The sequence below is a fragment of the Gymnoscopelus microlampas genome (assembly GCF_963454915.1).
Source record: "Gymnoscopelus microlampas genome assembly, chromosome: 12".
Lineage (NCBI taxonomy): Eukaryota > Metazoa > Chordata > Actinopteri > Myctophiformes > Myctophidae > Gymnoscopelus > Gymnoscopelus microlampas.
The window spans coordinates 18391535-18416263 of NC_139949.1; the positions used below are offsets into that span (position 1 = coordinate 18391535).

General features: G+C 39.3%; 1 protein-coding gene across 1 annotated transcript; it reads left to right on the forward strand.

The window, feature by feature from the left end:
- Positions 1-340: 340 nt before the first annotated feature.
- Positions 341-24441, forward strand: LOC311057247 (NLR family CARD domain-containing protein 3-like). Its single transcript, XM_084074198.1, has 10 exons — positions 341-418; positions 2238-2351; positions 3734-3847; positions 7004-7073; positions 7163-7391; positions 15341-17147; positions 17243-17413; positions 17651-17824; positions 18990-19036; positions 23880-24441. The coding sequence occupies exons 1-10, from the start codon at positions 411-413 to the stop codon at positions 24416-24418; spliced, it is 3273 nt and encodes a 1090-aa protein (XP_083930324.1). The 5' UTR covers positions 341-410; the 3' UTR covers positions 24419-24441.
- The last annotated feature ends 288 nt before the right edge of the window (positions 24442-24729 follow it).

A 24729-nucleotide genomic window follows, 5' to 3' on the forward strand; every position in this document is an offset into this window, starting at 1 on the left:
GCTTGTGTAAGGATGTATTTATAAATGATGTACCTCCCCCTTAAGGGGTGTATAGCCTATACAATAGGGCTATAATATAAGTGTATCCCCCCAAAAAATTAAAAACATCACAGAAATGCATTAGTTGTGTAAAGTGTCAGGTGGCAGGTTGAGGGTTAACTCCTCATAGATGAAGAGAGAGTGAACTTGTACTCTGAACATACTGTGTAGCAGATCAGTTATCATACAATACATCACACCATCATAAAGGTGTAAACATTACACTACTTAGATTACACTCTCTCTCTCTCTCTCTCTCTCTCTCTCTCTCTCTCTCAGGTCATATCTTCCACACATCATCAGAGTGAGTGAGAGTGTTTGTTAAAATACAGAGAAGCAAACCTTCAGCTTGGTGCCACATTACTGACGTTATGGACAGGTACTGTAAATAAATCTTTACATGACAATATACTGTTCTAGAGCTGCAACTAACCGTTGTTTTCTTAGTGATTGTTCTATCGATTAATTTTTTCGATTAACCAAATAATTGCTGAATATTTTTTTAACCACCGATTAACCACATAAGTGTTACGTCATTTTTAAATTACATTTTTAAATTACATTTTCAAAATTACATTTTTAAAAATGTCTTGGACCCACATTTAAGAACCTGCCGATATTGTTCAATATGTCAAAATATGTTTAATATTTCTTAACTGAAATTCATGAACATGTTGTTGCGCACAATAGCTGATATACAAGCTCATAACGTGCCGCAGTGCGAGGCGCTGTGAACTTGTAGATCTGCTATCATCGGCACCACTGAATTATATCAGAACCACTGAATTATATAAAGTTATTAGAAAAAACAAGTATGTGCTACAAATTTAGCCTAGTGTTTGCCACGTTTTTGCTTGATTGTATACTTTATTAACCCATTCAAACCGGGAATTTGCATCTGTGTAACTACTTTAACCATTATTTTATACTTTGGCTATAAAAATAGCAGATCTACAAGCTCACAAGCACAAGCGCAAGCTTATAAAAAAAAAAAATATATATATATATATATATATATATATATATATATATATAGACTATGTTGTCAAAGATTTGCAAACATTTTCAGTTTAAAAAATATTAGATCTACAAGCTCGGTGCCGCGCTATGAAGATCTGCTATTGTAGATCTGCTATTTTTGAATAGTCAAAGTATAAGATAATGGTTAAAGTGGTTCAAATCTAAAATAACAGATGCTTTCCCGGTTTTAATGGGTTAAGACAATTATTAGCAGTGGAGGTAGTACAGTCAAAGGTTAAGCCCTGTTTCCAATTTGGTCAAAGTGTCTGTCACCGTATACTAGACCCTCCAGAAAAATGCGACCGCATAATCAGCAGAATGGCGCATAATTATGCGGGGGTAATGTTTTTTCAAAAAGGCTGCATCGCATAATATGTGCATCGTATCGCATAATATGTGCATCGCATCGCATAATATGTGCATCGCATCGCATAATATACGCATAGCATCGCATATTTCGCAACTTTTTGCCTATTTCAATATTTCGCATATTGACGCATATTTCACAACTTCCCGCAATTTTACCGCATAAAATTGCAAACCCCCCCGCATATTTCATCTCAGAATCAAGGATTTTAGCCCGCATAATCTAGCTAGATTTTCAGGACGCTACGCAGCCTTCAAATCCAGCCCTATATTGCACTGATCAGAGCAATGGTCACCGAGTTATGGCCATTTGAGGTGTTAAGCACTGCTGCAGTAACCCATATGTGTGCAATTTTGTTTTTTGGGTGTGACTATTTTCATGGCAGACCCCTGAGTACAGGGACGTGCAGAGGGATTTGGAGAGGCAGGGACTGGAATTTCAAATGGGCACCGAACAATTACCATACTTTTAGGCCCGAAAACCCAAATAACCCTTAAATGTGTCATCCGTGCTTAATGTTCTTAAAGTCACGCATCCAACAAGCTTTGAACTGAGCAGATTGGACATTCCGTTCCAGAGATAATGGCCAAAACATCTTGAAAACGGCCACTTTCGCCGGTTTTCTAATACATTTTAATTTGTGGTGTTTACATACAAATGTTGAGAATCAATGATCTATGCTATGAAATGTGGCTCATGCTCATTTAAAAATTAATTTAAAAATAGGTGATTTAATATATAGCTGTGTAGCAACTAGTGTGACTAGTTGATGAATAAATGAAATGTTTGATGTTGGTTGTCATGGTTATAGGGTTGATCAGCAGAGAGCAGAGTCTCCTGAACCCAGCTGTGTCTCCATGAAGAGTGACCAGTCCATGGGTCATCCTATTCACTTAAAAGATGGACACTACTCTACTGATCAGAGGTCAGAATGTAAAAATATCACAAGGTCTTTCTTATAATTCAGCATCTTAAATGAGTCAGTTAGCATACGTTCAGTTCATGTCCAGTAGTTTGTTGACCTCTGTACAGTGCTGTGTCATAGGCAGCAGAGACATAAAAAAAACTGCTTTAGTTATTAGTTTACATTCAAACCCATCCTCAATGTGTTGGGTAGAGATTAGTAGCTGTCCAGTACTCGAGGCAGAAACCAGCTTGATGTTTGGTCAGCTTGGAGTCTATGAGTGGTATGAGACGTATTGTAGATTATAATAATAGTTAATGTACAACATTGAATAGACACAATAAAACCACCTGACCTCTAATGTCTCTGATTGTCATTGTGTTCTGCTATCATCCTGATGATGTTAGACTTTATACGGAACATGTTTAAAAAGGTCATACTGTATAATCATAAAGCTTAACGAGGGGTAGACATGGCTGGATGGGGAGAGAGGCCTGGTTTATGTGCGTGTGGGCACACACACACACACACACACACACACACACACACACACACACACACACACACACACACACACACACACACACACACACACACACACACACACACACAAATAAATATGTGCCTTTAAAAAAAAAAGTGAAATAACATTTTTGGTAATGCACATACAAGCTGTTGGCCAACTGCCATTAGGACAGAGAGAGATTGTGGACTTCCAGTAGACTTCAAAATAAAACCTGCATTGACAAATTATAATGCTATAGTTTCACACTGTATTATCGCAATAAGTCGTATTATGAATTGAACAAGAAAAATGTGCAAGACCATGAATCCATGCATTTGCATTGACTAAGCATTGGCAGATTCATAGGTAAAATAAAAGTGCGGTGTGACCGTGCCCTTAGGCATAGTTTTACTGAGGTTATGTGTAGGAATAAGGTTAGGTTTAGAAATCGTTTTACTGAGATTATGTTTGGGAATAAGGTTAAGTATAGGCATAGTTTCCTGAGGTTAATTTTAGCAATAACAGGTAATACCAGCGGATATATATATATGTGTATATATATATATATATATATATATATATATATATATATATATATATATATATATATATATATATATATATATATATATATATATATATAAAATGTTTTGGGGCGAGCGTTTTCGTATTCCAAAGAGACGAGTCCATGAATACACCAAAACACATCACACATCCCACATCCCAAAACACATCACTGAGTGTTAAATTTAAAGCAAGATTTTGTCTGGATTTAATTTTTAGGACATGAAAACCATTTCACTGTGGAAGTACCTGGAGGGTCAAGACCTTTTCATTTCACATACCTTTAAAATCCTCCAGTGACCAAACACAGACCGGTTCCTTATCTTCCTGTCAGGGTTGATCAGCAGAGAGCAGAGTCTCCTGAACCCAGCTGTGTCTCCATGAAGAGTGACCGCTCCAAGTATGACTTTACTGACTTCAAAGATGGACGCCACTCTACTGATCAGAGGTCAGAATATAAAACTATCAGAATGTCTTTCTTATAATTAGTTCAGCATCTTAGGGCGGATTGCACCCTGGACCACTTGTCTGATGTTGTGATAGTGTGAACGTTGCGTATTGTTCCCCGAAACGGATCACCGTACCGTACCCGAGACCGCCTCCGAAGGTAGTCTCGGATCCGGATCATACGTATTTGGGTACGGAACGATGCAATGTGAATCCATCCGTACCAACAGGAGGAAGTGCTAATCATATATAATTTATATATTTTTATAATGACACATTATTTTAGCTGGGTTATACCTTCTCATAGTTCTACTTGAATGTTGACAAGAAATAATTATCCCGCTAGTGTTTGAGTACCGCGAGCCGTGAAAAAACATAAACAAAAAACACATGTGTAGCGAACGCGTATATAAGGATAAATATACTAAGGATTAGTCCGTGACGTCACTGCTAAAATACCAAGGATGCGTCCGTGACGCCAATATCATATTAACAGAGACAACGTTACATGTCGAGGTTCCAAAGACCAGTGCACACACTGCTTTGGTTGTGTATTGTTGATCTGTTGTTATTATAACTCAAGACAATGTCAGGAACACAGTCAAACTTTATTATTCACTCTTAACTCTGACAAGTGACTCTGTGAATGACATTCTCTAGCTCCCAAAGCCCCATAGTCAACAGCGCCCCCACGAGGCACATATTTACCATTACTGTTACATTAAATGGTCTCGGGTGCTCAAGAATCTTGGCCAATGTGAATACTGGCCAGCTGCGAGAGGCCAAGCGTACTCGGGAACGGTTCGAAGCAATCGGACCCAGTCTGAATCCGCCCTTAAATGAGTCTGTTGTCTCTGTCTGTGAATCAGGGGTGGAATACACAACCTTGTAGTATATATTTTTTTGCTTTCCACTTGCTCCTTTGGTTGTTCAGCTGGACGTAAAAGTGCCTGTTGTTGTTTAGGTGTTGGATGACTTCAGAAAAGTTCAGTTCATGTCCAGTACTTTGTTGAGTTAAGTTTAGGAATAAGGTTAGGTTTATATAGTTTACTGAGGTTAAGTTTAGGGATAACAGGTGAATACCGGCAGATTTGCCTCGGGCTACCCAGGAGGGTCAGGCCTTTTCATTTCAAATAACTTAATGATAATGATAGTTAATGTACAACATTTAGACACAATAAAATCACCTGACCTAACAGCCTTAAGTTTTTAGACTTTGATAAGGAACAACATGTTTTAACTGCTCATATAATCATAAAGTTTAATGAGGGGTGGCCATAGCTGGATGGGTAGAGAAGGCTGGTTTATGTGTCAAAGGGTCTACAGTATGTGTGTCACTGAGCAAGACATAAATGCTTCCCAGGCACTGATCCTGTGGCACCCTGCTTCGGATATTAGGATAGTTTAAATGCAGAGGACACATTTCACCTTATGAGCAAACATACGGTGACAAAAATCCCAAAAGACTGGGGACCAAATGTATTATTATTATTATTAGTAGTAGTATTAGTAGTAGTAGTAGTTCTAACATACAATTTAAGAAGCACCTACATTAAATGTAAGTTATGAAATTTGGTAATTTGACTTTACTTACGTTATTATTGTTATTATTGTCTATAGAGAGTATGTTTTGCACCCCGTCCGTCCTTGTGTCCTTGTGTCCTTGTGTCCTTGTGTCCTTCTGTCTGTGAGCAGCTAATCTCCGGTACCGTTGGCCCGGTTGCTGCGAAACTGTGCACACACACTCCCTGGATGCCAAAGCAGAACCTCTGGCCCAATTTTTTCAGATCAGCCTGTCATAGCGCCACCATGAGGCCAATTTTAGCAAAACACATTTTTTGATATTACTCCTATAGTTTTTGGCCATTAATCACGCAAATCAGTACACAGTATCTCTATAGTCATGTGATCAACACGGATCTGTCTGCTTTACAATATTCCATCCTGATTGTTTAAGATTGGCTTCCAAAGTTTGCAGGATTCGTCCCTTTTGAACAAAATGCCTCAAATCATGAACACAACAATTTCCGTGAAATTTGGCATGCACATTCCCACTAGGCAGAGGAATAAATGCCCCCCTTTTGCCAATAGTAGGTCTAATTTAGCAAAACACATTTTTGGAGCAAAAAGCCTCAAATCATGAATGCAGTGCCTGGTTGGCGTGAAAGGCCTAAGAAGAAATGGCAGGGGCACGGTGGCGCAGTCAGTAGCGCTGTCACCTCACAGATAGAAGGTACTGGGTTCGATTCCCGCCGGGGACGCTGTGGGTGCTGGGTATGGTCTTTATTCGTAGCGCCCATACCCTAGGTGGGGTTGGCGAAAGGGCCTACTCTGTGTGGAGTTTGCATGTTCTCCCCGTGTCTCCTAGCGTAGGTAGTTAATACCCTCACAAATACATGTAGTAATCCTGGTCACTATAGCGCCTCCCCCATGACAGTCGGGCGGCTGATGGAGGGGAAAGGAACTGGTTGGAATAACGTGTTCCTTCCACGCGCTACGTCCTACCGGGGAAACTCCCATTTGTCAGGTGATCAGAAGGTCAGTTCTCTCATGCATTGAAGTAGGCATGAGCTCGGCCCTGGGCTCCCTAATGGGGGGAGTGTAGCGCCCAGGATCACTTAAAAAAATTGGCACAGAGTGAAAAAGGGTTACAAAATCGTGGGATAAAAATGTAAAAAGAAGAAATGGCATCCTTTTCACATTGGCCTATTATAGCTCCACCAGGAGGCCACAATAACCTACCTGACCTGGTGGAGACCTGTGCTCCGAGAAGCACTTTTTCTAGTTGTGTATTGTTTTGCTCTTAGTATTTTAGTATGTTTTTTTGTTACTGAGTGTACAGCACTTTGGTTCAATGCTGTTGTTTTAAATGAGCTTTATAAATAAAATGGATTGGATTGGATTGGTTAGACCAACTAGAACTGTGACTAGTTGACCAATAAAGATCATGTTTAATCTTAATCTTAGTTAAGTGCTGTTTAATTAATGTTTAAGGTAGGTGTCTACTGGAGGAAAACAGGGGGAGTCATACAGATTTGAAGTGTGTGTGTGTGTGTGTGTGTGTGTGTGTGTGTGTGTGTGTGTGTGTGTGTGTGTGTGTGTGTGTGTGTGTGTGTGTGTGCGTGTGCGTGCGTGCGTGCGTGCGTGTGATCCACAGAGAGCGCCAGCAGATATCTCAGGTTCCCAGTGGTCAGGAACATCAAACAGAGCTGGACTCCATATTCAAGGTGTGTCAGTGTACAACCTTTTCTTTGTCTAAAACATGAATTGTTGTAATAAAGTATTATTATTATCTTTATATTATTCCGTGTTTCAGCTGATTGAAGAGACTCTCGTAACATTAGTGAAGAAAGAGATGAAGACGTTCCAGAGGGTTCTGACAACAGATTACCCAGAATGCTTAGAGAGTCAGAGGGAGGAGGGGGAGGTGGTGGATGTTGAGGATGAGGAGGAGAGGAGAAGCATCACAGAGGGAGCTCTGAATATCACTCTGCACCTCCTGAGGAGTCTGAAGCAGGAGAAGCTGGCTGACAAACTTATGATCAGTAAGAACATCTTTATTCATACCTTTAACATGATGGAGATCAGTAAGAAAGTCTTTATTCACATCTTTAACATGATGGAGATCAGTAAGAAAGTCTTTATTCACACCTTTAACATGATGCAGAGCAGTAAGAAAATAATAATACATAATTCAACATGATGGAGGGAAATCATGGCAAAATAATAAATACATTTATAATAAAAGAAACTCTGTGGTCAATGTAAACATATCTCCAAGCGGATCCCTGCGATTCTTAGAAACAATTCACACAATAAGATGGAAACACTATAACTTCTTATGTTTTTTTTTGTAATTGAATTTCCAAATAATATGTTTAATGGAACAATTACATTAACCTGCCAAACCTGTGTGGTATATTGAAGCATAACTATAGCCATAGAAATGTGGAAAGTTACCTGTCCTCTGGGTTAAGAGATTAAAGTAGAAACCAGATAAAAAGTGAGTGTTCAATGAATCCATTTTATTCAGTTGAACTTGGCTTCTGTGTGTTGCCAGATCACAGAGCAATTTGATTAACAGAAACATCATCTTTTATACAGACAGACAGTTGACATAGAACCTTCCCCCTGGTCCGCTTCTGACCACTCACAAAGAGGTTTTTAAGAACAAAAACTTTTGGAACACAATGGATAACACAATCTGCCTTGGTTTTAACATGTGGCAATCTTCCCTAAACCTCATCTGTAAGACTGTACGTTCACATAAGCTCATATTATGAATTCATTGTATAACATCTCATTAGCTTCAAAATAAGCCCAAACATATATATATATTCAACCTTGATTCAACCTTGATTTGAACAAGAAGAGATGATTTAAAACATTACATTAGCCTCAGATTCAAGAAGAGATGTTACTTACAACTAACTGATTTCTTCCCCAACCACATTTCACCAATGTTCATTCATACTTACTACAAAATAGGCTTTTACTAAGAGATAATAATTCAAACTATATGTTCCACCTGGGTCTACTAGTTTTAAGGATTTGGTAAGAGAGTAAGCGAGGGAGGTAACAGATGCATACACTTCAGCGATCACTCTTGCATAAAGACAATAGTATTGTAATAAGCCTGCTAGGTAACAAAAAACTTGTCCCAGAGACTTGTTTTGGTTCACGCCTAAAGATGTACTCTCCTGTTCTAGGACAAAGGGCAGGATCTTGTCAGGGTTTGACTTGATTAACTTATCTATTGGGGGCCAAAGCCTGATTGAGTAACCAGCCTAGTGAATTGTGACTGCTTTCTCAGCCCCTTGTCTCCAATCGGCCACAGCCTCACCTAAAAATACCCACAAGGCTATTAAAGACGGGGTGCCGTGATTCTCAGTGACCCCCCCCCCCTAAAACATAATCATCAGGTATTATGGTTATACTAGGTGGAAATTTTTTTTCAAAAAAGTGTACAGAAAGTGTTAAAATTAAGTTTTTATGTGGACACGCCTCCAGTTCATTAAGTATACCTGGTTCTCACCTTAGCACCTCCTCCACCACCTTAGCACCACCCACCTGTCCTAGTCCCTCCTCCTCCTCATGCCCACACCTGTTGTGTTATGATAATGAGGGGGAGGGTATAATTTGACTGTGTCATTAAAGTGCTGTTTTTCTATTGGCACGTTTTACCCTCAAGGTTTCAGCCTCCAGGAAGAAACTCAAAATAGTCAGAGAAGACATAAAACACCATAAAAACACCACCAGGGGGCTTAATGAAGTTCTGTCAACCTCATAGACACATGAAAAACAGAAAAAGTGCAAAACCATGGCATTTAACGAATAATACATTATATTAGTAGTTTAGACTTCATAATCCATTATTCATACTTCATATTTCATAAGTACAGGACCCGATTACACGACACCTGCATATGGAAAGGATAAATATAATGTGTATCAGAAGTGTAGTAAGTGCAGTAGACACACCAAGAATAAATAATCAGAAGGATTTAATTGTCACTAGTCATATAAGCAGCCAAATGCAAGAATGCTAAGGTCCACAATACTGTGCTAACGACAACAACACAACAATAACAACAGTAATAACAATAAAGATCTTCTAATTATGGGGCCAGGCTCTGCAGAGCAAGGCTCCGTTTTGTTATTGGCATTATTACGGGCCAGAGCTCAGGCACTGAGCTGGGATCTGTTTTAAGATTTGCATTATTTTTTCTTCTTCTGCCACTTTTCGCAGTTCTGGCTGAACCGTGCTGTCGCTTTTTACGAACTTATGGTAGATGGTCATGAAAAACGATCAATAAATAATTATCACAATCTTTCGTCCAAAGGTGGCGCTATAGCACTCAATTGAAAATGCCAACTTTGAACAGGTACAACTCATGCCCTGTTTGACCTACAGCCATGAAACTTCGATACACATATGCGTCTCCTCATGCTGAACAACTTTCAAACAGTCATATTGCAGTTTTATGAAAATTATTCATCTGCGCCTAACACACACATGCAGACTCACATTTCTTTGAAACGTTGCAGTAATGTAGAGGGTCATTCCAAATATCACTGAAACCAATCTCACTCCAATTGGCCAAAGGGGGGCGCTATAGCAATTTTTTGAAAATGCAAACTTTAAACAGGCAAAAGTCATGCCTCGTTTGGCCGAAAGTCGTGAAACTTGCTTACACTTGTGCCTTGACTCATGAGTAACACATCTATCGCTTTGACCAGTAAGCTCCGCCCTTAAATTGTCCGCAAGTTTGAGCAGTTTGAAAAACACTTAAACCCAGGATTTTCCAGCTATTTGCGTGAAACTGTATCATCTGTATAAGCTAATTTTTCACCAGTTCTGGTATGTTGGTCCAATGGCTTCTCGCCAAAGCTACTGCCTTACAACCGCAAGGTCGCCAGTTCAAGCCTCACTTCATGCAGACTTAATTTAAAGTGCATTACAAACAGCATGACTGTATCAATGAGTACATGTGCAATTGTTAAAGATAACATGAAATGCTTATTTGAGAGTATGTTTTTTCAATGTATGACATACTTCATTGTGAAAATAGCCGATCTACAATCTCACAACTTTTCAGATAGCAACGTTTTGTGAGCTTGTAGATCGTCTACTTTCACCAGTTTCAATTCCGAGGAGACGTACAATTTCTCTATCGGTAGATGGTTAGGGAACCAGTGATCTAGAGTAGTTAGCAAAACAGAGGCTTGGTCCATCAGGGATGGAAAGACTTATATATATCAACAGACACTACCAGGGCTATCATATCTCTAGCGCGATGTGAAGAAAGGCAGGCTATGAGTCCGGAGGTCACTGTCCCTTCGATCCCTGTCCCCGACGATGTGTTGAGGTGATCATGATTTGGCATTCGAAGGCTTACGCATAGTATTTCTTGAGGTTAGGGGTAGGCATAGTTTTACTGAGGTTAGTGAGGGTATAAAATGCTAATTTGTTAATGCATGGTCTTCTTTCTCTCAAGTTCAGTCTTCTATGTTTCTATGGCTTATTGTGCATATTACTTATCATTGCTTCTTTCTTTTTTCTTTCTGCATCACTGGCCCCGTATTATTGTTGCTTGAAGCTATATTATTTTTTGTTTTTGTATTTTTCGTTTCTCCTGCATGGATGCTATATATTTTTATTACATTTCTGAATTACATTATTGCATGGCCTTTCTTTTTTTGGAATGACAATTCTCCTTTTGCATGGCTTTTTTATTTATTTATTTTTTTATGATAATTCTCCTTTTTTCCTGCAAGGATCAAACCTTTATACTAAATTATTGTATTGGAACTATTACCTTTTGTGTGGAAGGACACTTTATGGCCATTATCATGGGATGGAATAATATATATACTTTTTTATGTTGGGATTATTATTGACATTGCAGGGACAATACCTTCTCCATTGACTAGCAGCCTCTTTTATATATATGGGTATGAACATGTGCTTGCATCAGCGTGAGTGTGTGTGTGGGTGCAGAAAAAAAGAGGCAATGTGTGGGTCTGATGAGATAGTGTGCGGGTACCTGGGTTTGTATGTCTGTGTGTGAGTGGACTTGAATGCATGAGATCCTTACATTGTAACTCTGATGCCCACACAAATGCTGTTATGGACTACATACGTAGAAATGTGTTATGGAATATTTGAATGACTGATGGCAGACTTTAACGAGGATTATTTATTACCGTTTGGAGGAATGGAGGATTGGAAGATTACAAACATAGATAATACTTCGGAAAGTGTCCATTATATAGTAAATATGAAAACCTGAACTTTAAAACCTTTGATATCAAAGAGCATAAAATATATGGGATTGAAAAAGATGTTGACCCTGATAACCATTTCTATAATAATATAAGCAATAATTGTGAGTACTATACAGATGAACAATTTATCAGTAATGTTATGATGGATGATGCCCTATCAGTTATACATTTTAACAGCAGAAGCCTATACAGTAACTTCTCAAATATTAAAAAAGATATTACAACATTCAAGAAATTCAATGTTATAGCTATATCAGAGACCTGGGTGGATATTAAAAAAAAGCTATGATATGGAATTAGAAGGATTTGAGTAACAACAAATAGGGACACCACTAAAGGAGGAGGAGTTGCAATATATGTGGACACAGCATTAAGATGTAGAATGGTTAAAAGCATGTCAAATACTATAGATAATATTATAGAATATCTAGCTATTGAAATTATTGTTGAGAAATGTAAAAATATAATGATCAGCTGTGTATATAGAACTCCAGGTACTTGCCTCGATACATTTAATAATAAACTAGCTGGTATGTTTGGCAATTTAAATAATAGTGAAGTGCATAATAGTCTGTGGTGATTTTAATATAGATATCCTTAATCCACATGGTAATAAAAAAAACAATAGATTTCATAAATCTAATGTACAGTCGTAGTTTTTTTTCCCTTGATTTGATTTTTGATTTGATTTGGATCTCTTTTAGCCGAGGCTAATCTTCCAAGAGTCCAGCAAGCAGAAATACAATACATTACATACGTACAGTGTACAATACTGATAAAATTAAAATTACAATAAACATATTGCAACATACCATAATGTAAAAACAGTACCAATATACAGAGTTACACAATAAAAAGATGTAACTCATCTCACATACACACCTACTACTAGGCCTTAGGCCTGTTGCACCTAAGGGATGACCATGGATACCCATGGTGGACTATGCATGGCAGGGGCGTCCTCCTCCCTGAGCCAGGCCTAGACCTGACCGCATACCATTGTAAAAACTATTTATTACTATAAAAATAGGACACAGAAGGAAAAAAAGCACGAATCATTAAACAAACATCCAAATTATTGCAATGAGTTCCATATTTTGACCGCCCTAAAAATAATTGATCTTAAAACCAAGTAGAATAACAATAGACACTGCTACTTTAATAGACAATATATTTACAAACGAAATTGACAGTGAAATAACAGGAGGACTGCTGATAAATGACATAACCGATCACCTTCCCGTTTTTGTAATTTAAAGATTTTAAATTACAAAATTGTAAAGAACGAAAAGGAACCAAAAATAAACACTTAAAACTTTTCCAGATTAAAAAGTCAGGAAACCATTGCAGCCCTCAACGTGGACCTTAGTAACCAGAACTGGCAGGAGCTTTATGCCAATGAAGATCCCACTAAAGACTATGATGCCTTTCTATCCATATTACTTGAGCGCTATGATAAAAACTGTCCCATAAGAAAACAAACTACAAAGCACAAGAACGTCAATAAGCCATGGATAACAAGGGGGATAAAATGCATGTAAAAATAAAAATCTATTATTCAAAAGCCTCCTAAAATATAGAACAAAAGAAACCGAAAATAGATATAAGACTTATAAAAACATAGGAGTGATACTCAAGGGACATGGAGGGTAATAAATAGTGTAATCAGAAAGGGTACTGGAAAAGCTGACTATCCTAACTATTTCATAAATGACAATAATAAAACTATAAATAAACCAAAGGAAATTGCTGATGAATTTAATATATATTTTGCAAATGTGGGATATAATTTGGCTAATGAGATTGTGGAAACGACACATAAGGATGGGATAGAGGATATTGTTGACCGTAATTATTATTATTTTTTTATTAGTGGTGTTAATGAAATAGATATACTTTGAAGTAGTAAATCAGTTCAAGGACAAAAAGTCTACTGACTGGACTGAAATAGACATGTCACTAGTTCAAAATATAATAATGCACATAGTAAAACCATTGACCCACTGTAATGAATCTTTTCAAACGGGTATCTTTCCAAACAAAATGAAAACTGCAAAAGTAATTCCCATTTTCAAAAACGGAGATAGACATCAATTCAACAATTACAGACTAATTTCGCTACTGTCACAATTTTCCAAAATAATTGAAAAACTATTTGTTAAGAGACTTGATCAGTTTCTAGAAAAAACATATGTTCAGCAATCACCAATATGGGTTCAGAGCTAATAGGTCCACTTCGATGGCTGTGATGGAACTAGTTTGGGGAATTTCAACTGCCATTGAAAATGGGAAATATATCGTGGGAGTGTTCATTGATTTGAAAAAAAGCTTTTGACACCATAGATCACAACCTATTATTAAATAAACTTGAGAGATAAACTTGAGATAAAGAGTTACCTTGCTGATAGATATCAATATGTTCAAATAAATAATGTCAAATCTGAATTAGAAAAAGTGACCTTCGGCGTCCCGCAAGGTTCAGTTCTAGGTCCGAAATTATTTACATTATATATAAATGAGATTTGCAAAGTGTCAACAACATTAAATTATGTCTTGTTTGCCGATGACACAAACCTATATTGTTCTGGGAAAATTTTGGAGCAGCTTCTGAATACAGTAGAAGGTGAATTGAAGACAATAAAGGCATGGTTTGACATAAACAAGCTATCATTGAATGTAACCAAAACAAAGTTTATAATATTTGGCACTAGGGGGGAAAAATGGTATGGAAATAGAAAGAGAATATGAAAATACGTTTTTTGGAGTAATAATAGATGATAAACTATGCTGGAAATCACATATAAATAAAGTAAAAATAAAAATGTCTAAAACTATTGCAATATTATATAAAACTAAATATATCCTCTGTCAGAAATCACTGTATTTACTGTATTGTTCACTCATAGTTCCATACATTACCTATTGTGTGGAGGTATGGGGAAATGCATATAAAACAAATACAAACCCTATTTTTATATTACAGAATAGAGCAATAAGAATAATAAATAGATCAGGATATTATGAACCGACAAATAAACTCTTTAATACAATACCTTAAAATTCTATGATATAGTAGCTCAGAAAACCGTTTCATTAGCCTTCAAAGCACAACAGACACTGCTTCCAAGCTGCATCCAGAATCTGTTTCAAATGAAAGAAAATAAGTACGAGTTGAGGGGTATACTCATGTTTGGAATAATTACAGCTAGAACAAACATTAAAAAGAGATGTACATCGGTTATGGAAAGAGATATATGGAATAGTTGTGATAACGACCTAAAAAGGTGCAGTTCAATCTATAAATTCAAGAAAATGTTTAAAGATAATATAGTAGGTAAATATAAAAATGTATTATAAACCATAAAATGTTATTTTTTGCAGATGAAAAGACAAATTTTGTCTTTGTTTTTGTTTTGTTTTTTGAGTATTGATTGATGTTTTGTTATTGTTTGTTTCAGAATATTATAAGGTTAGGCATTATAAGCTACGACTTCAGCCTACACCTTTTCGGTCCATGAATTTTATTTGTATTTTTTATTTCTTTGGGATGTTTAATTTGACTAACTCTGTGCATGGCTTAAGACCGAAATAAACTATTCATTCATTCATTCTAATTTTATTTTTTCAAAATGTGTTATTACTATCTGGATGGTCACTTACGGTAACATTTATATTCACTGGTGTCTTCCGTTCTTTGGTCATTTAGAAACTCTTGCTCCTGTCAGTCAACAACAACTCAAATCTACTCTGAGGAAGAAGTGTACGAATTTGTCCGAGTGGATTGCTAAAGAGGGAAACCCAACACTTCTGAATCAGATCTTCACAGAGCTCTACATCACAGAGGGAGGCAATGGAGAGGTCAATAAAGAGCACGAAGTCAGACAGATTGAAACGGCATCCAGGAAATCAGCGAGACCAGAGACATCAATCAGATTTGAAGACATTTTCAAACTCTTACCTGGACAAGATGAACCAATCAGAACAGTGATGACAAAGGGAGTGGCCGGCATTGGTAAAACAGTCGTAACTCAGAAGTATGCTCTGGACTGGGCAGAAGACAAAGCCAACCAGAATGTCCACTTCATGTTTCCATTCACTTTCAGAGAGCTGAATCTGATGAAGGAGAAGAAGTACAGCTTGGTGGGACTTATTCATACTTTCTTTGGTGGAATCATGAAACCACTAATCTGCAGCTTAAAAGAGTTCCAAGTTGTATTCATCCTTGATGGATTAGATGAATTGAGGCTTCCTCTAGACTTCCAGAACAATGAGATTGTAACTGATGTCACAAAGCCAACCTCGGTGGACGTGCTACTGACAAACCTCATCAACGGCAACCTGCTTCCCTCTGCTCGCATATGGATAACTACACGACCTATAGCAGCCGATCAGATCCCAACTGATTATGTTGACAGGGTGACAGAGGTGAGAGGATTCACCGATCCACAGAAGGAGGAGTACTTCATCAAGAGATTTGGGGATGAGAAGCAGGCAAGGCCAATAATCTCACACATCAAGACATCCAAAAGTCTCCACATCATGTGTCACATTCCAGTCTTCTGTTGGATCACTGCTGCCGTTCTGGAGGACATGTTGAGAACAGGGATGAAATATTTGCTGCCAAAGACCCTGACTCAGATGTACATCCACTTCATGCTGGTTCAGTTCAAACAGAAGTATGTGAAATATCATGATAGAGCTCAGACACATTCTGACAAGAATCCAGAGAATACCAAGGTCATTCTGTCTTTGGGGAAACTGGCGTTTGAACAGCTAGAGAAAGGCAACCTGATCTTCTATGTAGCAGACCTGAGAGAGTGTGGCATTGATATCAGAGATGCCTCTGTGTACTGTGGAATGTTTACACAGATCTTTAAAGAGGAGAGTGGGTTGTACGAGGACAAGGTGTTCTGCTTTGTCCATCTTAGTGTTCAGGAGTTTCTTGCTGCTCTTTATGTCTTTGTCTCCTTCATCAACACTGGTGTCAACCTACTTTCAGAACCACAAACAACCTCCAACTGGCCCAAGCTATTTAGAGACAAACCTAAGTTAAATCACCTCTACCAAAGTGCTGTAGACAAGGCCTTACAGAGTCCAAATGGACACCTGGATTTGTTCCTCCGTTTCCTGTTGGGCCTCTCTTTGGACACCAATCAGAAACTCCTACAAAGACTATTGATACAGACAAGAAAACGCTTCCAGACTAATGACCATGAAACAGTCAAATACATCAAGGAGAAGATCACAGAGAATCCATCTCCAGAGAGAAGCATCAATCTGTTCCACTGTCTGAATGAGCTGAATGATCATTCTCTAGAGAAGAACATCCAAAATTACCTGACGTCAGGACATCTCTCCACAGACAAGCTCTCTCCTGCTCAGTGGTCAGCTCTGGTCTTCATGTTGCTGTCTTCAGAAAAGGAGCTGGACGTGTTTGACCTGAAGAAATACTCTGCTTCAGAGGTGGCTCTTTTGAGGCTGCTGCCTGTGCTCAAAACCTCCAATAAAGCTCTGTAGGTGCACTGGTAACTGGAAATATTTAATATACAATATGATCTTTCTGTAACATAAAATAATATACATTTATTTATCAATAATGCTTCTTCAGGCTGGGCGGCTGTAACCTTTCAGAGAGAAGCTGTAAGGAGTTATCATCAGTTCTTAGCTCCAACTCTAGTTTGAGAGAACTAGACCTAAGTAACAATGACCTAATGGATTCTGGCGTAAACTTGCTGTCTGTGGGACTGGGGAGTCCAAACTGCCTGCTGGAGACTCTCAGGTCAGTATTCTTGGGCCTGTTCAACAGGAGACAATTTACATAAAACAAAGAGTGTGCAGAGTTCATTCTGAGAAGTAGACTCTGACTTTAAGTAGACTCTGACTCTAACACAATAAATGTCTATATTCAATGTGTGTGTGTGTGTGTGTGTGTGTGTGTGTGTGTGTGTGTGTGTGTGTGTGTGTGTGTGTGTGTGTGTGTGTGTGTGTGTGTGTGTGTGTGTGTGTGTGTGTGTAGTTTGTCAGGATGTCTGGTCACAGAGAAAGGCTGTTCTTCTCTGACCTCAGCTGTGCGCTCCAACCCTTCCCATTTGAGAGAGTTGAACTTGACCTTCAATCATCCAGGAGAATCAGGAGAAGCGATGCTCTCGGCTGTTGTGAAGGATCCACACTATAGACTGGATACTCTTAGGTATGAGAGACTTGGTCTGTGTGTGTGGATGTTCATAGTGTCTACTGTGTACTGAGACTGACAAGCGCTCCAACACATTGACGGAGTCGTACCTGCTTGTTGCTACACTAGATTTTTCAATTGCCCTAACTATTTATTTTCTTGACTTCTGATTGGGTTGTCAGGACACACATTTGGGTGGGCTGTGTGCGTGCTTGCGCGCGTGTGCGTCTGTATGTGCCTGTGTGTATGTGCCTGTGTGTGTGTGTGTGCGTGTGTGCGTGTGTGCGTGTGCGTGTGCGTGTGTGTGTGCGCGTGTGCATGTGTGTGTGCGTGTGTGTGTGCGTCCGTGCACGTCCGCGTGTACGTGTACGTGTACGTGTACGTGTAGGTGTACGTGTGCGTGTGTGCATCCGTGTGTGTGTGTGTGTCATAACCTAATCTGGCAAACCACTGCACCAATCAGTGCATACTGCCAGCAGTACAAAGAAGTACATTTATGAATATTGTTCACATATTGAGGATCATTCTTTTTCATACTGGAATACAATGGAGCTCAGATTGTGCAGAAACCTTGCCCACATACGGAGATAACTGATGTCATAATGCTGATGTCATAGAGCTCCACAGGGTAGCAACACCATTTTTAGACCCTGTCTGGTTAATACAGTATTAGTGCGGTGCCTGTTGGGGCCCCTCGATCATGCAATACCCGTTGTACCTATTGCCAGAGTACTTATTGCAGATATCATATAACTTATGGTGTCTATAGATGACATCAGGGATCTCCACATATGGGCATACAAGGGACACAGACAGATAGATACAGAGATTTCCGATTCTGGACAAACAGTGAACCGACCAAATTCCCACTCAGCACATAACTCCCTCGGGTCCTCTGTGATATACATAGTTTGAAGTCAATCAGTCAATCTCGAGATCAGCGAGGGGAAAAAGACACAGACCGAGATTCTGTGCATTTGTAGATATAAGACACTCAAATCACATCACATCATGTTGGTATACTGAACAGTAGACAGTCTGACCCACGGAGGAGGGAACAATTGTATCAATCATTTTGTGATGCTGTACTGTATTGTTTAATGTTTAATTATCATTATCAAAACATTTTTGACATGATCAAAGATAATATTCAGGCCTGACTTTTTCTCTTCTCCAACTCTAGTGTGGACCATGGTGGCGAGATCAGGCTGACACCAGGTTTGAGGAAGTGTAAGTGTCTATTCTTCTTTATTCATGAAATCAAAGCAGCATCACATCCAGCTATTTTGATGAGCAGCTCATTTACACAGAATCGTGACATTGACTCACTCACATCCTACTGCAGTGAATGAAGATGATAACCATTATTTGCAGGCTAATAGAGCACCCAAGTCTGACATCACTGGCACTAGAGAGCTCTATCCCCCTGGGTCACTTTATTTTTGTATTGGAATTCTCACAATAGGGGAATCTTAGATTGTGTCATATAAGGACTGTGTTACAAAAATAAACAAACCACCTGGAAAGTTTACTCAATCTAGAGTTTGCTACGCCATGCCACATATGATACTGATATGCCCATATATGGAGATCTCTGTATCTGTCAGTCCTTGACCCTTTTTATGCCCATATGGAGATACCTGATGTCATCATTATATGCCCATAAATGGGCATGCCCCCTTTTGTGCTCAGCTCCATATACGGAGCTGACTGATTTGTTTGCGCCTGATGCCATGACAACACATTGAGGTTAGACAGCACACTCCATATGTGGTGTGCCTCATGTCATGGTGACATGAGGCGTGCTTCAGAATCCCAGGAGGCCACGCCCCTTGTTCACAAACACGCCCCCATGGCTGTCTTGAGTGAGAGCCGCTGCGTCCAAACACGCCCCGCACGTTGTCCTGCACTGTTTGCTATAAGAACAGGCTATATATCGAGGCGATCGCGCAACGCAATTATTATATTAACACTTACTTATATTACATAAACATCAGGTCGACTGTCACCCTTAGTTATTTTAGATCACCTTTTAAAACACCCTTCTGTTTGCTGCTGCCTTTAACAGTTATTATTTCCCCCCTTTCTCTTCTGGCCGATTTTCCTATGAATGGAGGTTTAGTTTAACTGTTTACTGTAACATATTTTTATTTTCGATTTCTAATCTTTTATTTGCATAGCATTATACAAAGGACCCCAATGGAAACGAGCCATAGTGCTTCCTTAAGTTTAAAATCCTCTTAGCAGACCTTGTATTGAACTGTACTTTCCTGTGCTTGTCTTTGATATCAATATTCAATCAATAAATTGTAGGATATTAATAAGTAGGTCTATATGCCACCCAACTTGAACGTAATAATATAATGTAGTATGGAGTAGCCTATATGTTTTATATTTAAAGGATAGATAGAATAAAAACATACGGTACATGCATGTATACAGTTAAAAAGTGAATGCATAGAGGTGAATCTCCATTAATCTTTCTAATTCAGTGTCTCAGCAAACAGTGCAGGACGACGTCCAGGCCGTGTTTGGATGCGGCGCTGTCACTCAAGACAGCCGTGTGGGCGTGTTTGGGTTCAAGGGGCGCGGCCTCCAGATAGAGTGTGGGGGGATTCTGAAGCATACTGACATGAGCCCGCTGGCCGGTCCCTCCTTAAGGCAATTTTAAAGAGCTGGTGCCATGATTTTGCACCTTTTCATTTTTTCATGTGTCTATGAGGTTGATAGAACTTCATTAGACTCTCTGGTGGTGTTTTTATGGGATATGGTGTCTTCTCTGACTATTTTGAGTTTCTTCCTGGAGGCTGAAACCTTCATAGTCAAACGTGCCAATCCAAAAACAGCGATATACTGACGCAACACAACCATACCCTCCCCATCATTATCATAACACAACAGGTGTGGCCTTGGTTAAGAAAAAAGCATGTGTAGCAACGCAGCAACAGAGGGGGGCAATGTAAACACACATAGAGACAGAGGAAGAAAGAGAGAGAGAACACAATAAAACTCACCACTACTGCAATGGATGATTGAAAGATCAGTACTTCCATATTGCATGGTGTTCACGTTGGTAAAAAGGTTAATATGAGTGATCCAAAAACGTAATCCATTCATTAATGTCCCCAGCTAGTGACCATAGGGTAGCAACAAGTAGCCAGTGATTTAATACAGACTTCTTGTAGTGGCTTTTCAAAATAAGACCCATTGAATAGTAGAAAGCGTGTATTATGGTTACTCAATACAGGTTTTAATTTGAAGTTCATACTGGTAAGTTCCTTTCTTTCTCTTACTTAAAATCGGCAAAGAAAGAATACAACGCATCCATTTTGTTCTCAATAATAAATAAATAAATGCATTTGCGCATCACGCTGTGAGCTTGTAGATCTGCTATTTTCAAATAGCCAATATTGGTTACACTGATTTTGATACTAAACAAATTGTGCTGTGGACCCTCTGGAACCCCATAAAGGACCCCTGGGAGTCCCCAGGCCCCAGGTTGACAACCACTGATCCAGAGCATTTTATAAAGACAACTGGGAAGGGCCATGGGCAGTCCTTTCATGAGGAGGGGGGGAGGGACGAGGACAGGTGGGTGGTCTTGTAGGAGGAGGCGGAGGGACTGGTTCAGGTGGGAGGTGCTAAAAAAAGAAGAAGAAATTAACACTTTCTGTACCCTTTTTTTAAAACAAATTTCTCCTACGGAGACGACGGAGAGTCGCATACCTGACAAACCGGGGTGGTTTGTTTATTTTTGGAACACAGGTCTTATATGACACTTTCTAAGACTCAGGGGTAGTGAGATGAGATGAAATGAGATGAGATGAGATGAGATGAGATATACTTTATTAATCCCTGAAGGGAAATTGAGGCGTTACAGCAGCATAATGTGATAAAATAAATAGTGAGAGTGACATCAGGACAATTCCCAAAGGGGTTCGTATATCCCTGAGACGTGTGGATGACCAGGTGTAGGTCATGATTAATCTGGAAGGCTGCATCCAACAACATCCACCTTCATATAGTGTTGCCATATCCGCTTATTATAAGCGAATGTGGGCTTATTTTTCTGTAAAGTTGCTTGTAAATATTGGTAGCTGTGGGGTGCAGTTTTTTGGGCTTGTTTCTAAAGCGTAGTTGCTTATTTGGGCTTGCTTCACAATTGTTCAATTATTTTAACTATAGTGGTTCTCAAATATTTTTATGTCATGGACCCCCAAGTTAATATATAGGCTAATTTATCCCTATAAGCCCCATCTGAAAATGTTTTGTGCCAGCTGGAATCCCGTACCAGATTTCTGTTGTTAGAATGTTTAAAAAATCTTCATCAGCTATTTTCAAATAGTCAAAGTGTAAAAAAGGGCTGAAGTTTTCAAATAATTGTAGTGGAGTTAAAAGTAAAATATTTTCCTCTGAGATGTAGTTATAGAAGTAGAGGTGGGCATAGATTATTTTTTTGAATCTAGATTAATCTATCTGCAATCCTGGAGTTAATCTAGATTAATCTAGATTAAAATGGCTCATTTGAAGTCTGCCGAAGGCATTCAAAATATGTGTTCTAGGGATGCACCGATGGGATTTTGGCCGATATCGATATCCGATATGATATATTGCTGTTATGACCGATAACCGATATAACCGATGTCGATATGATCGATAAAAAAAACTTTTATCCAGTCTGAAAAACATGTGTAAACACTGCATTTGAAAAAAAAATCCCTGTTTATTCCAAATTATTTTATATTATCATCTGGAATTATCCAGATGATAATATAAAATAATATGTGTCAACTGCAAAAAACATATGTGTCAACTGCAAAAAGTACCAGTGACAGCAGCTTAGAAACTTGGCAAATATCATTGATATTGAATAATTGAATAAAATGTTTGGGCCCCAATACTGACCCCTGGGAGACGCCCAAATGATTTGAGCTGTATTTGCCCAGCTTCACAAACTGTTGACGTCTGTCCAAATAAGTTTGTTTTAATCCAGTCTACTGCATTGCCTCTAATACCAATTTTCTCCAGTTTGTTTATTAATATGGTGTGATAGATAGTGTCAAACTCAAAAGCTTTTTTGGGGTAAATTAATATTCCAATTGCAACTGTGATTCTTTCAATGGATTCCATCAATGCCTGAGATGTTGATCTGTTAGTTCTAAAACCATATTGACTCTCTGAGAGTAGGCTACATTGTGTGTGTGTGTGTGTGTGTGTGTGTGTGTGTGTGTGTGTGTGTGTGTGTGTGTGTGTGTGTGTGCACCCGCACGCTTAATAGCATACATTTGTTTGTTGTTGTTAGCATGTAGCACTCATTAGCATGCTCTACAGCAACAAGTATTACCAAACAGCGCCCAACTACTGCTATGTTTGTTCACCAACACGGTCGCGGAGGCTCTGCTTTTGTCCAATGACCACTTTAATAAGCTGCGCTGGGCTTACACACCTGAAGCAAATGAATTAACGAGTGGAGCAACACGCTCGCACCGATACATACTACTCAGCCTCTCTCTGTCTGAGTGAAATGACTGAGAGGCGCGCACGTCTGTACACCATGTGAAACCCGACACCTACCGTCCCCCCCCCGTCCCCCCCCACACACACACACACACACACACACACACACACACACACACACACACACACACACACACACACACACACGCATTGCAGTCACACACAGACACAGAGTAATTCGCCCAGCTACATCAGCTAATGTTTTGGCTCCCAGACCCAACTTTGAGAATAGATTAACGGCGGTAATTTTTTTTAATCGCACGATAAGAGTCCGCGTTAACTTAGCCCGGTAACGGCGTTAACGGCCCGGCCTTATATAGAAGTATACATTATTGAAAAGATTGTCTGTATGCGCACGCCCGCATGCACACACACGCACGCACGCACGCACGCACGCACGCACGCACGCACGCACACACACACACACACACACACACACACACACACACACTCACTATCATTATTATCATTATTATCATCATCATCATCATCATCATCATTATTATTATGTGTGATTGTAAACTGGTGCTGTATTGTATGTTGTTCTTCCCATCAGATGTGTGTGAACTCACACTGGATCCAAACACAGCACACAGAGACCTCTCTCTGTCTGAGAACAACATGAAGGTGACATGGGGAGAGGATCAGAAGTATCCTGATCATCCAGACAGATTTGAGCTCTACTCACAGGTGTTGTGTAGAGAGAGTCTGACTGGACGCTGTTACTGGGAGGTAGAGTGGAGTAGAGGGGTTTCTATAGCAGTGACATACAGAGGAATCAACCGACAGGGTATTGACAGTGTGTTTGGACACAATGACAAGTCCTGGAGTCTAGAATGTCATGGTGATAATAACAGTTACACTGTGTATCACAACAGTAAGCAAACTGTCCTTCCTGCCCGTTCCTCCTCCTCCAACAGAGTATCAGTGTATGTAGACTGGCCTGCTGGCACTGTGTCCTTCTACACAGTGTCCTCTGACACACTAACACACCTGCACACCTTCCAGTCCACATTCACTGAACCTCTCTATGCTGGGTTCAACTGCTGGGGTGGGGGGTATGGAGGCTGCTCAGTGTCTCTGTGTGTCAGATAGAGGAGGAGGACGAGGAGGACCACGGTTCCCCATAACTCTGAAAGAGTACAAATGGAACCAAATGGATCCTGTAAGGGTCCAATTTGGTTCCATTTGTACACTCTCAGAGTTAAGGATCCATTTGTTTCCATTTGTACACTCTCAGAGTCACAGACCTGTAAGGGTCTATTTGGTTCACAACTATTATGTTGCTGGGGACCACCTGGAACCCCTCCAAGGACCCCTATTTGAGAACCCCTGTAAAAAAGACACTTCTGTTCAAGCAAGCAATTCAAAATAAAATGGAATCTTTTTCTATTCATTTTTGCTTT

Coding starts and splice junctions, on each gene's coding strand:
- LOC311057247 (XM_084074198.1), top strand. Junction 2,352..3,733: donor CACTACTCTACTGATCAGAG/GTCAGAATGTAA, acceptor TCTTCCTGTCAG/GGTTGATCAGCAGAGAGCAG. Junction 17,148..17,242: donor AAAACCTCCAATAAAGCTCT/GTAGGTGCACTG, acceptor ATGCTTCTTCAG/GCTGGGCGGCTGTAACCTTT.